General features: G+C 39.0%; 1 protein-coding gene and 1 long non-coding RNA gene across 2 annotated transcripts in view; both read right to left on the bottom strand.

Moving 5' to 3' along the window:
• LOC114243475 (modular serine protease) overlaps nt 1-10,095 on the bottom strand; it is a 34,845-nt gene extending 24,750 nt beyond the window's left edge. Inside the window, exon 1 of the mRNA XM_028174982.2 lies at nt 9,787-10,095. Within this exon, the coding sequence (XP_028030783.2) occupies nt 9,787-9,817 (31 nt within the window). The 5' untranslated portion in view covers nt 9,818-10,095. The remainder of the gene's footprint in view (nt 1-9,786) is intronic.
• Nucleotides 1-12,255, bottom strand: part of LOC149500060 (uncharacterized) — a 255,500-nt gene extending 243,245 nt beyond the window's left edge. The window contains exon 1 of the long non-coding RNA XR_016325290.1: nt 11,971-12,255. This is a non-coding gene — a long non-coding RNA (uncharacterized LOC149500060). The remainder of the gene's footprint in view (nt 1-11,970) is intronic.
• Between the last annotated feature and the right edge of the window lie 1,205 nt (nt 12,256-13,460).

Below are 13,460 nucleotides of genomic sequence, written 5' to 3'. Positions count from 1 at the left end.
ATAGAAAAATTACATACTTAATAGATATTGCAATACCTAATTCTGAAAATATAAGGAAAAAATACACTGAGAAAATACAAAAATATATACCACTAGCAGATGAAATACGACAAATGTGGCATCAACACACCGTTAAAATTATACCCATAATAATTTCATCAACCGGACTCATTCCAAAATCATTACACACATCGCTCTCAGAACTTGATCTTAATAAATATTCATATATCGCTTTACAAAAATCTGTAATAATCGACACCTGTTCCATAGTGCGACGATTCCTTACATCCACTACTCAAACCCCTACAACACTACACAATGAACCAACTCACTTGGCGTAAGCCCGTGCTAGGTTCACACTTACCAGCATTAGCTGAGAAAAAAAATATATCCATAAACCATAATAATAATAATAATAAGCCCCCTAATACAACCACACGTCCTGATTGAACACCTAATCACGTGGGGGGCGGACACACGAATGAGAAATTACTGGCGTGGCTAACGTGGATCTGGAAACCCATCAAAAATGGAGCTACGATCTAAACGTAAACGTATGGGACCGCTGCCCGGGGGCGATCGCCGGGGCACACCTGGAGCTGACGCTGGGTGTCTCAGCATGCGAATCGTCAGCGGTGAGGAGTTGAACAGGCGGGCTCCCACCAACAAAGATGCTACAGCTGAAACTCGTGACGATGGTGATAGCTTAACAGTCAGAACAAACACTCCAATAGAATCACATAGCCCAAGTACTGTATCGTACACACCCTCCAGAACACCTTCACCTTCCGTACCATCGTCACCCCAACCACTCTCGTTTAATCCAGATCCACCCATACCAGTCTGGAATGTTGCACGGGAGGCAAGTTCCTTCTTACCCGTGTCCACCAAGGCTGGGAAATCACGAGTACGCATGAAATGGAGCAAAGATGTGAATACATTTATCATGCGCACTTACTTTCATATAACCAAGTTAGAGACCGACATGACCACATACAGGCCACAATTGCATCAACTTTTTTCCCAACAATATCCGGAAGTAACCGTTTCAGAACAAAGAATATCAGACCAGCGGAGAGTTATAGTACGAAATAAACTTCTCTCTCAAGAAATACTAGACCAATTGAGAGAAGAAGTCCGCTTACAGTTACAAGAAGCTGACGTAGGCTCTAATACCATGACATTATTACAAGATGCAGACGAAAATATTATACCAGAACAACCACAACGTCACTTTCAATCTCAACCAATTTTACAATCCCACCCATTCCATCAATCACAAGCATACACACAGACATCAAACACATCCTCACAAACTGAAAATTTAACCTTTGTGTTGGAAAATGATATTGAGACCTTAGTCATCGCAGATCAGAATCTAACAACCAGCACCTATACCCAAGAAATACATGACAAATTTATAACAACTCTAACACAATACTCTGGTATGGACCCAGCCGCTCGACCAAAACTCCCTAAACTGAGATACAGCTCTAATCTATTTCGTTTGGTTAATTTGTTTAATGAACATATATTGCCACAATTTTTAACAAATGACGCAAAACTCATAGACATACATACACTAATTTATTGCACAGCAGTAGTTGTCTCTGAAGATCTAAACTATAAAATTACAGAATACACAGGTAACAGACGACAAAGAAATAACACGAAACCACCATGGCAGCAAAGGCTAGAAAAAGACATAGAAAAACTAAGAGCAGACTGTGGAAGACTTACACAATACATAAACAACAACAGATCAAATAAAGTAGTTAGGAGAGTTGAGGCTATATTTAAGAGTAATATTACACATACCAGACACGAAAATACCAACCAAAAACCCGAAGAATTTCTAGACACCTTAAAACAAAAACTGGCACTTAAAGTTCATAGGCTTAGAAGATACACGAAAGCACAACAACGCAGAAATGATAACACTATATTTGCTACAAACGAAAAAATATTTTATAGAAACCTTAACAAACCGATTCACAACACAATTGATGAGAATAACACAGTCACGCCTACAAAAGAAAATCTAGAAACCTTCTGGTCCAGCATATGGGAAGAGCAAGTTGAACACAACGACAAAGCGACTTGGGTAACAGAAGAGAAAATAAAATGGGAGGGAATAGATGAAATGGAATTTACAGAAATCACAGAGTTAGACATCACACACATAACAAATAAATTACACAATTGGAAATCTCCTGGTACTTACTGACAACATACACAATTTTTGGTACAAAAAGTTAACATCATTACACAAATCTATAGCAAAAAATTTAACAAATATAATATTAGGAGAACAGAATATACCAGATTTTATTGCAACAGGGATAACATACATGTTACCTAAAATTCAAAATTCACCAGAACCCTCTCAATATAGGCCCATCACATGCCTACCCACTATCTATAAATTACTGACATCAGCAATCACAACAAAAATTAACTCACACGTAGAACATCATAATATCATAGCAGAGGAACAGAAGGGATGCAGACGGGGCCATATGGGATGCAAGGAACAGCTGATTATTGACTCCACAATATATAAACATGCCACCACAAAAAATAGAAATCTTCATTGTACCTATATTGATTACAAGAAAGCGTTTGACAGTGTTTCACATTCTTGGCTGATAAAAATATTAGAGATTTACAGAATAAACCCTAAAATTATAGATTTTCTACGAAATATAATGCCCCAGTGGCAAACCACGCTACAAATTAATTGTAATTCCAATCCTATCATAACACGTCAAATATCTATTAAGAAAGGAATCTACCAAGGTGATTCACTAAGCCCGCTGTGGTTCTGTCTCGCCCTTAACCCTTTATCTCACTTGCTACAACGTTGCCGGGCTGGATATTGCCTCAAAAATACCCCAGAAAATACATCAATATCACACCTCATATACATGGATGACATTAAACTATACGCACAGTCAGAAAAAGAAATGAAAAAATTAGTAGAAGCAACAGCAGAGTTCAGTAAAGATATTAACATGCAATTTAGCTTAGACAAATGTAAAACACTTCACATGATTAGAGGCAAGATACAACCCGGCGACTATGTAATAAACGACACAGACACAATAACAGCAATGGAAGCGACTGACTTATATAAATATCTAGGTTATACACAACTAAAAGGACTAGACCATGTTAGAATCAAAAACACATTAACTGCAGAGTACAAAAAAGACTAAACGCCATTTGTAAATCCCAACTATCTAGTAAACACCTTGTAAAGGCTTTAAATACTTACGCCATTCCCATATTAACCTATTCATTCGGAATTATAAAATGGACCAAAACGGATACAGAACTGTTAGAACGAACTACACGCACCACACTAACAAAACACAAAAAGTTACACCCTAAATCTGCCATAGAACGGCTAACAATTAAACGACAAAATGGAGGGAGAGGTCTTGTAGATATCCAGCACTTGTGGCAAAAACAAAACATTAGGCTAAAATCATTTTTTCACACAAAATCACAATCTAGTAAAATACATAATGCAATAGTTCTAAACGACAACAACTACACTCCACTAAACCTAAATGATCAAACAGATACACTGAACACCAACAGTAATAGCCCGCAAGAACAAAAAATTAAAGAATGGAAAAAGAAAGTGCTTCATGGTCGACATCCTCATGACCTAGAACAGTCACATATAAACACACTTGCATCTAATAAATGGCTTAAAGTCGGTAGTTTATATCCAGAAACTGAAGGATTTATGATAGCAATACAGGACCAAATAATTAACACAAAAAATTACAGAAAATACATAATGAAAGATCCTACAATAACAAACGATAGGTGTCGCAAATGTCATACACAATCAGAAACCATTCAACACATAACAGGAGCATGCACTACCCTCACACAAACAGACTATACACACAGACACAATCAGGTAGCAAATATTATTCATCGAAAACTTGCACTCAAATATGCACTCATACAAGACACAAACACTCCATATTACAAATATAATCCACAAACCATTCTAGAAAATACTACACACAAACTCTATTACGACCGCGCCATTCTCACTGATAAGACAATTCATTATAATAGACCAGACATAACTGTACAGGACAAAGTTAACAAAATCACTTACCTTATTGACATTGCTGTTCCTAACACACACAACATACAAAAAACAATAACTGAAAAAATAAGCAAGTACGCAGAACTCAAAGATGAAGTGAGCAGAATTTGGCGACAGGAAAAAGTATACATGTAGTTCTCTCCACAACAGGCGTCATTCCCAACCATCTTCTCCAAAGCCTAAAACTATTAGACCTCAAAGAAACTCTCTACATAACTCTCCAAAAAGCCGCAATCTTGAATACATGTAGAATAGTCAGGAAATTCTTGCAGATAGACGAAAACGAAATTGCCCCTCATAATAACATACCGTCAACATAAATTTTCCTTACTACACGCTGCGTTCACTTGGTTTAGGCCCGTGGATGTGGTTCAGACTAGCCAAAGTGCTAAGAAAAGATTACCTTTCTGAATAATAATAATAATGTTTTTATTTCAAGTATCCATGACTCATATAAATTGTTAATAAGACTTAGACCTATGTTAGTAGTTATATTTACATCACAATGAATTACTGTGGTAACATCCCATGGGAGATGGCACCACAGCGACCCATGTATATACAGTCCAGCCTGCTTGCGATCATGCTCAGGATACTGTTGGAGCTGGCCCTCACTCTGTTTACCAGAGATGCACACCTCTTACGCATGGTAGCGTAAAAACAATCTATGTGCGCGTCTGCAAACATCCCTGATGCGCTACAAAAGCGGGGCAGCACCACCAGCACCCTAAACGCGTTATTGTATTGAACACGGAGAGCGTTGTACGATCTTTGAGTATATCCAGCCCACAAGCTGCACGTGTAAAAGTTAGTACAGTAGGCCCTAAAGAGGGTGACCTTGACTTTAAGTGAACACCGTGCAAACCTGCGAGCTATCATGTTTGCTCTAACCGACAACGCTCTCCGCTCTCGTTCGATATCTTCATCAATATCATGTTGACAAGTAGCATTAATGAAAAGTACAAAAGATGGGATAAGCGCGTGAGTAAAAAAGATAGCTATAATTGGAACGATTGCACTTGTTTTATATTATTATCGCATTTGTTTAGACGCGACTAAAGACGAAACGTCCCAATTGGCCTGTTTTCGAGTCTTCACTGGGTGTGCGCTTGAAACATATCTGCTTCTTTTTACATATCAAATATCATTGGTCTCATCTCATTTCGTCTCGTTTCAATTAATTTCATTACATTTCATGCCGTGTTTCATATTAATCAACTCAATGATATTTTAATGCAGCGGTTCCCAAACTTATTTTATCTACTGCCCACTTCGAGAATAAATTATTTTTTAGCGCCCCCATTTTTTCACCTACTCAAAAACCACCACTCAGTCGGCGTCTAAGAGTCCTCCTAGATGAAATTACAAATAGCCTCTCAAGCCTCAACACAACGACCCTTTTAGCCCTGCAGTGTCCACAAGGGGGCGTCATCGCCCACTTTGGAAAAGGCTGCTCGAATATAATCCATTTTCGTAACGAGAACTCGATACATTCGCACTAAGTATTCGATTGATTTTCGTGTTTGACAGTTCCTCAGAGTTTCGCTTAGTCCCAACACGCTTACGTTCATCATCAATAGATGTCGCTACGAGTAATTTTGAATCGCACCATCGTTGCGTTCCATCGCTTTGTATGAGTAGCAGGCCTTTAACAACAGACGTGCCTACGCTTGTTATACCATGTGATAGCTAAGTAGTTTGCAAGACTTTTTTTGACCACGTCCGATTCGCTATTGGGTCCCGTGGTTTTAGGGATATTACCTAAGCTGATAGCCTTGAGAGGCTATTTCAGCGTAACCTTAACTAGTAGATGAGCTCACGGGGCTCAAACCTGACGACGTTGCAACACGAACCCTAGCAAGAGCCGTGCTTCGCAGAATCTACCACCGGATCGGAAACGCGACCCGCTGAGAAGATCCGGCGAGAAACTCAGTGGGCTGTGTCTATGGGTTAATTTACTCGTCGAGCCCTTCGTCACAAGCGACGGGTTCGACAAGAACGATGACCGGTGCTTGAGGTACCTAAAAGCTCCGTTAGTGGATCGGGAGGATCCGATATGACATGTTTGAGGCGACGTCGACTGCTTTCCATTCCGTCCGCAGGATCGGGAATGAAGGTTGGATTTATGAAAACCGAAGAATAATTACTGGAGACTAAAATCGTCTGCGTTACAAAGCCCTAGTGGCTACGTTTGCGTTGCTGATGTCTACGGGCCTCAGCGATCGCTTAGCACCAGACGCGCCGTGACCTAGTTCGTCCGTCTCTACACTTTATTACTATTATATTACTGGTGGTAGGACCTCTGGTGAGTCCGCGCGGGTAGGTACCACCGCCCTGCCTATTTCTGCCGTGAAGTAGTAATGCGTTTCGGTTTGAAGGGCGGGGCAGCCGTTGTAACTATACTGAGAGACCTTAGAACTTATATCTCAAGGTGCGTTGCGCATTTACGTTGTAGATGTCTATGGGCTCCGGTAACCTCTTAACACCAGGTGGGCTGCAAGCTCGTCCAACCAAATAAGAAATAAAAAAATAAATAAAAAAGAACACACACACAAGATATATAATTCCATACAACTAGAGGTCCCGCAGTAGTCGAAATTCGACTATAATTAATTGGAATTGTAAGTTTGTACACATACTATAATCACAGATTTCGCCAAGGCTACACTATAAAAAAATATTAATAAAAATAAACAATATTTAATCTATTCTCAATTAGACAACAGACGTCAAGAACAAAAGTTTGACAATAAATAGTATCCATGCGTGTGTGCGTCAAATACATGGTATGTAGTGTGTGTAATGTTTTCTTTATTGATTTAATGTATCTTTTATGCATTATTTAAAAAAAATATTAGCATTGTGCACTTCTTCTCTGTATTCTCTATAAGTGTGGAAAATTTCATACTCCTCCGTCCGCGCAATTTTCGTAAAAAGGGATACAAAGTTTTTGCTTCACGTATTAATTTATAGATTAGTCTGTTACGAGTAGTAATAATAGATTTCCCAACGTTTTTGAGATTACTTAGAATCGACATGTTTCCTTGTGAATTTCAATACAACAGTCCGTAGGTAATTCCCCGATTAGGTTTTTACCATTTATTCTTTGTTATGCGTCACAATACCTCTCAGAAGCGGAAAGTCGTATGTGTTTTCAATAATGATTTAAATTAAATTAATTAATACAGTGGGCTAATGTGCGACTTTTTTAAACGTTCTCGATAGTGTAAAAGTTAACTCAAATTTTTATTGAGTTGAATTTTGATTATTATCTCAAAAATATTTTATTATTTTTATGGAGTTGGAACAGCGCCCCTAGCGGCAAACGTAGGCAAACGTTCCTATTCCATACAAAATTCAGTTAACTTTATACTTTACTAGCCGTACTCGCCCGCTTTGCTGGGTATTTAAAATTATTATAATATTTATTGTCATTATTATTAGAGAGTTCGACGCTATCCATTAAGTACATGTATTTTCTACATGGATACCAAGTTTCAAGTCAATCGGATGCATGGTTCAGTAGTTATAACGGAACATCCGTAAAAACTACTGTAGATTTATATATTAGTATAGATATTTGATCCACTAACTGTGCTTTTAGGTACCTCAAGCACCGGTCATCGTCCTCGTCGAACCCGTCGCTTGCGACGAAGGGCTCGACGAGTAAATTAACCCACAGACACAGCCCACTGAGTTTCTCGCCGGATCTTCTCAGTGGGTCGCGTTTCCGATCCGGTGGTAGATTCTGCGAAGCGTTGAAGGCGTCTAGTGCAAAGGTTATTGGATCTGATGGATCCGTAAGGACGTGTCTAGGGCGTCGAGGGTGACTGGCTCCTGCATGATCAGGATTCGGGGAGTAGTCAGCGGCGGCAACGATAAGGCGATTATCATGACGCATAGCCTTATCGAAATACCGTTCCGACGCTGACTTTATGTATTTCTGGATAGATTCGAGGCCCAGGTCGTCGTGTAGGTCAACGTTCCTCACGAACCACGGAGCTCCGACGGCTAACCTGCAAAAGCGGGATTGTAGAGATTGGAGGGTGTCTATGTGTGTGCGGGCCGCGTGAGCGAACACCACACTCGCGTAAGTCATGACAGGCCTTTTGCAAGTTTTGTAAAGTGTCACCTTGTGTCTAACGCATCGTCGCCTTAACAAAAAAAAGTTTAAAATCAGTCATTCTGTGCAAATATCGCTTAAAATTCTCCCGACAGCTTCAAATTTCAAATAAACGCCTTCATAACCGGTTACAAACGAAATGATTAACAGGAAAACACTTAAAAACACGCCACTGATAATTCGTTAGGCTAACGATTATGAATTTTTATTCAAAGACAAAAAAAAATCGATTCCAAAGAATCGATCTTTTTTATTTATTGCTTAGATGGGTGGACGAGCTCACAGCCCACCTGGTGTTAAGTGGTTACTGGAGCCCATAGACATCTACAACGTAAATGCGCCACCCGTCTTGAGATATAAGTTCTGAGGTCTCAGTATAGTTACAACGACTGCGCCACCCTTCAAGCCGAAACGCATTATTGCTTCACGGCAGAAATAGGCAGCCGCGCGAACTCACAAGAGGTCCTACCACCAGTAATTACGCAAATTATAATTTTGCGGGTTTTGATTTTTATTCCACAATGTCATTCCTTCACCATGGAAGTCAATCGTGAACATTCGTTAAGTACGTATTTCATTAGAAAAATTGGTACCCGCCTGTGGGATCCGTACACGGTTTCATTGCTACATACGAATGCATCGGACGTCTTGTCCATTAGGCCACGACGACTTTATTAGATCACGCGGGTTTTTTACAATTGCAAATTAGTTCAATATACATTAAAAAATAAAATTCTCGAGTGATACAGTGTAGCCAATTTTTTCATCGAAATTTTGATAATCACGTTTGATGTCCGTGGACCACAGCTTCAAGCACCAGAAACTTATATGCCGCAAAATTAGCATCGTGTTCTGAATTCGACAATATTCTGGATACGATTAAAAACTCTCAAATAATACAATATGCAATTTTCAACTTTATGTCAAGGCAGTAACGGTGCAAAACTAATTTCAGATGTTTTCTTAATAATTCATTTATTAGGTAAAAAGAAATTCAAATATGATTTGCGATTTTCAACTTTATGTTCAACACATCAAGGACCTTGAACTTGAACGCGAAACCCAATTCCGAGTAATTTCAATTTATATTTCAAAAAAAATCCTCAAATAATGCTGTGCGATTTTCAACTTTATGATAAGGAGGTCAACACATTCCGATGTAAAAGTCTACTATAAAGTTTGCGAAGTTTGGCTTTTAAAAAAAAAGTGTGTGTTACTATATAGGTTTTTTTTTGTTATCGAACACAAGAGTTTGACGTCATTGTCAACTTGAAGTCTGCAAGTAAAATGTCAATAACATTGGCAAAACACCGTTATCAGTTCGTCAACGCGAATCAATAACTTGTAATAAATACAATTTTACTTTTAAATACATAATGATAGACCACAACCTTTTAATAGCAATAAATTTTTGGGCTCTTAAAGACGATAATATGCACAGATTATACACACAAAAATGGATAATAAATGTATATTATAGGATCTTTGTTTTAGAAATCATAATTATGAAGTTAATGAAAAAACTTACCGAACAATATTGCCGATAAATATAAATACATTATTTTGTTAAAAGTAACTCAGACTTTTATATGCGTCACATCAATACATTGATTTGCACAAAAATCAACACAAACAAGGAAAATCAATTAAAAAACTTTTTGACTAGGTAAATCATTTTTACACTGCAGTGATATTTTTATTCACTAATATTATTAAATTCGATGTTTTTTTAAGTAATTAATTGTAATAATAATATATTATTACTGTCGCCTTGTTTTGTATTAAGTTCTTAATGTTTGACTGTCTATCTGCTCAGAAGACAAGTGAATGACTGTGGGATACCAATTTAGAAAAAAATAATACGAAAACTTATATCCATTTTTTTCTTCGATTGTCTTCGAAGAATGGCCTGATTTTGTGATCAACGTTACTCATGGATATTGACATTGCCACTGCCTTGGCAAGAAATAATTTGGTGCTCTGAACATCGAAAAAGAAATCTGATATCAACTTCTTAATTCTGTTGCTTGGTTTATAGTTTGCGAAATAATAAGGCTTAAAAACCAATTACTTTAAACTATCCAAATGTTAAATATCAACTTCTCGTACTAGTATTATGAAGACTACTTCATAGCGCTCGGGAAAGATTGGGATGAATCGACAGCCAGACGGTATATCATTTTTTTTTTTCCACAAGAAAAATCGCGAGATCCCCACCAGCACGGCGGGTGCGGTGTGTGGGAGTTGAACCTCATTAAAAACTCCTGCTGCTCACAGCCGGCGCCCTATCCCGGACCGGGCCAGAGCCCAGTTGAGCTATTGAGACGGCGGGTTTACGCAGAGCATATTACATCCATCCCGCAGTCCCCCAGACGCCGGACTGGCGGCCGCCGGTGACACGAACGCCGGTTCCCTCGGTCGACGGGCCCGGAGCCCACCTCGATGGCGCCGCGATACTCTCTTATGATGAGAGTAGCGTGGAAGTCTCTTATGATGAGCACGAGACTGTCTGGCACGCCCATGTTATACAGTTTGTAAATTAAACCGCTGTGACAGACTTTATCTAACGCCTTCGCGTTTGCGTAATAGTCGCTTGTTTAATTTGCTTTTTTTTGCTGTCATTATATTATCTCCGACGTTTCCAATGACTTACAGTTTTCGATACTGAAAAAAAAGTGAGAATAAACCATAAAAGAAGTTTTAATTATGTGTACGATTAGCTAAAACCGTGTTTGACAGTTATTATTAGCTATTTCAATATATTTGAAAAAGCCAAAATGTTGCATTTTTTTAATACCTACTAATATTCTGGGAATTTCAGTATTTTTTCCGAACACGGCAACATTATAGTCAGCCGTCAATTGCGTCGAACAGGTTATTGAGGTTATGCCATTAATGATAACGGGCTTTGAGAGTTTTTAAAGCGTACGTACACTTGACCTTTGCTACCGGTCATTCGTCAGGGGTTTTTCTTTAATCTTCTTTACTTTTTAATACTTGAGTTCTACCTCTCGCTCGCACAGTATAATGTTCGACGGAGATAAAAAATAAATGATTGAATAATGCGAAAAAAACCAAACTGCCTTAACAGTGCTAACGAAAATAACGAAAAAGCGGAAACCATGCTATATGTGTCACGTCATCTCGTATCCTCCCGATCCACTAGCGGTGCTTTTAGGGACCCTAAGAACCGGTCATGGTTCTCGTCGAATCCGTCGCTTGCGACGAAGGGCTCGGCGAGTAAATTAACCCACAGACACAGCCCACTGATTTTCTCACCGGATCTTCTCAGTGGGTCGCGTTTCCGATCCGGTGGTAGACTCCGCGAAGCACGGCTCTTGCTAAGGTTCGTGTTGGCAACATCGTCAGGTTTGAGCCCCGTGACAACCCCCGTTGAAAACTTGTATCTCAATTAAAATCACTTTTACGTTTTAACCTCGGTTTTATTATTGTCATCGTCTACTTAGATATACATAGAAGAGAATGTATGTTCGTATGTAAGTTTGAGTATATTCACCTAAAGCTCGAAAACCGTTAGCCCAAATATTATGAATATTGCACACAGATTAGAGGCGACATGAGCACTCGACGGACGTAGTTACTTTAGTGCCGGATAGATGGCGCTAGTGGTAGGAAATTATCTTTCGGACCCATAAGTCGAATCAGTTTGAAATCTATATCAAGGGATAAAAGACTATTTGGGTTAAGAGACATTTGAGTCGACTATTATCAAAGCCGGCAATGTGACTTTTGGACAATTATTGGTAAATCAGAAAAACGAATTATTGACTTTGTATTCCATTGGCAGTCACAAAAGTCTTCTGAACGACATCTTAGATAAATAACAGGTTAAGTTAATACTTTATTTAATGCAGGTTTTGAACCGTATTCTTTGAAGGAGACGATTATATTCAAATCAATCTGTATTGACATATCAATAACATTTTTTTGTCCAAATGCACAGATTGCCACCTTTGATAATAGACGACTCATTTAACGCTTAACACGCGGCATTTATCTTTGTATTAGGTGCGTTTTATTGGGTACTAGCTGACCCGGCAGACTTCGTAGTGCCTCGACCGATAAATAAAAGACCTAAACTATTGAATAAAATAGACATAAAACAAACAAAAGGAATCCGTCGGATGGGGGACACATCAAAGGAAAAACAAAATTGTGCTATTTTTATTTAATTCCGAGCATTTTCATATTTATCTACCTTTTAAACCTTCTCTGGATTTCCACAAATAATTCAAGACCAAAATTAGCCAAATCGGTCCAGCCGCTCTCGAGTTTTAGCGAGACTAACGAACAGCAGTTCATTTTTATATAATATATAGATTACCATTGATAGTTCGATGTTTTTAATCGAACTTCAATTAAGTTTACTCTATTCGAAGAGTTGAAGAAGTTTTTTTTTGTTAATGATATTTTTTTAAATTTTTAAACTTATATGGCTCTCATAATGTTGTAATGTTGCAAGAATGTCGCTCAAACCAAATAGCCTTGCACCCTTCCACGTCATTACGGATCCTCTCGATCCATTAACGGTGCTTTTAGGTACCTCAAGCACCGGTCAACATCCTCGTCGAACCCGTCGCTTGCGACGAAGGGCTCGATGAGTGAATTGACCAATAGACACAGCCTACTGAGTTTCTCGCCGGATCGTCTCAGTGGGTCGCGTTTCCGATCCGGTGGTAGATTCTGCGAAGCACTGCTCTTGCTAGAGTCAGTGTTAGCAACTCTCCGGTTGAGCCCCGCGAGCTCACCTACAAACGTTAGGGTGAAGCTGAAATAGCCTGTCAAGGCTATCAGCATAGGTAGGAAAATAAAAGTACATGTATTTTCTACATGGACGCCAAGTTTCAAGTCAATCGGATGCATGGTTCAGTAGTTATAACGGAACATCCGTAAAAATCACTGTAGATTTATATATTCGTAAAGATTATAGAGGCCCATAGATATCATAGTATGAATGCAGCCATCTCAATTGCTCAACGGTTGTCTGTTTCGCGCCAGAAATACGGTTTTTTTCCCCCGACTTATTCTAGTGATCTCGGGAGGTTATACTAGATTCCCGTGCGAGTAGGTGAGCTCACGGGGCTCTAACGTGTTGACGTTGCTAACACTTGTCCTAGCAAGAGCAGTGCTTCGCAGAATCTACCACCGGATCGGAAACGCGACCCACCGAGAAGATCTGGC

This window comes from Bombyx mandarina, chromosome 24 (genome assembly GCF_030267445.1).
Source record: "Bombyx mandarina strain Sakado chromosome 24, ASM3026744v2".
Taxonomy (NCBI): Eukaryota; Metazoa; Arthropoda; class Insecta; order Lepidoptera; family Bombycidae; genus Bombyx; species Bombyx mandarina.
This window is presented reverse-complemented; position numbering and strand designations above follow the sequence as displayed.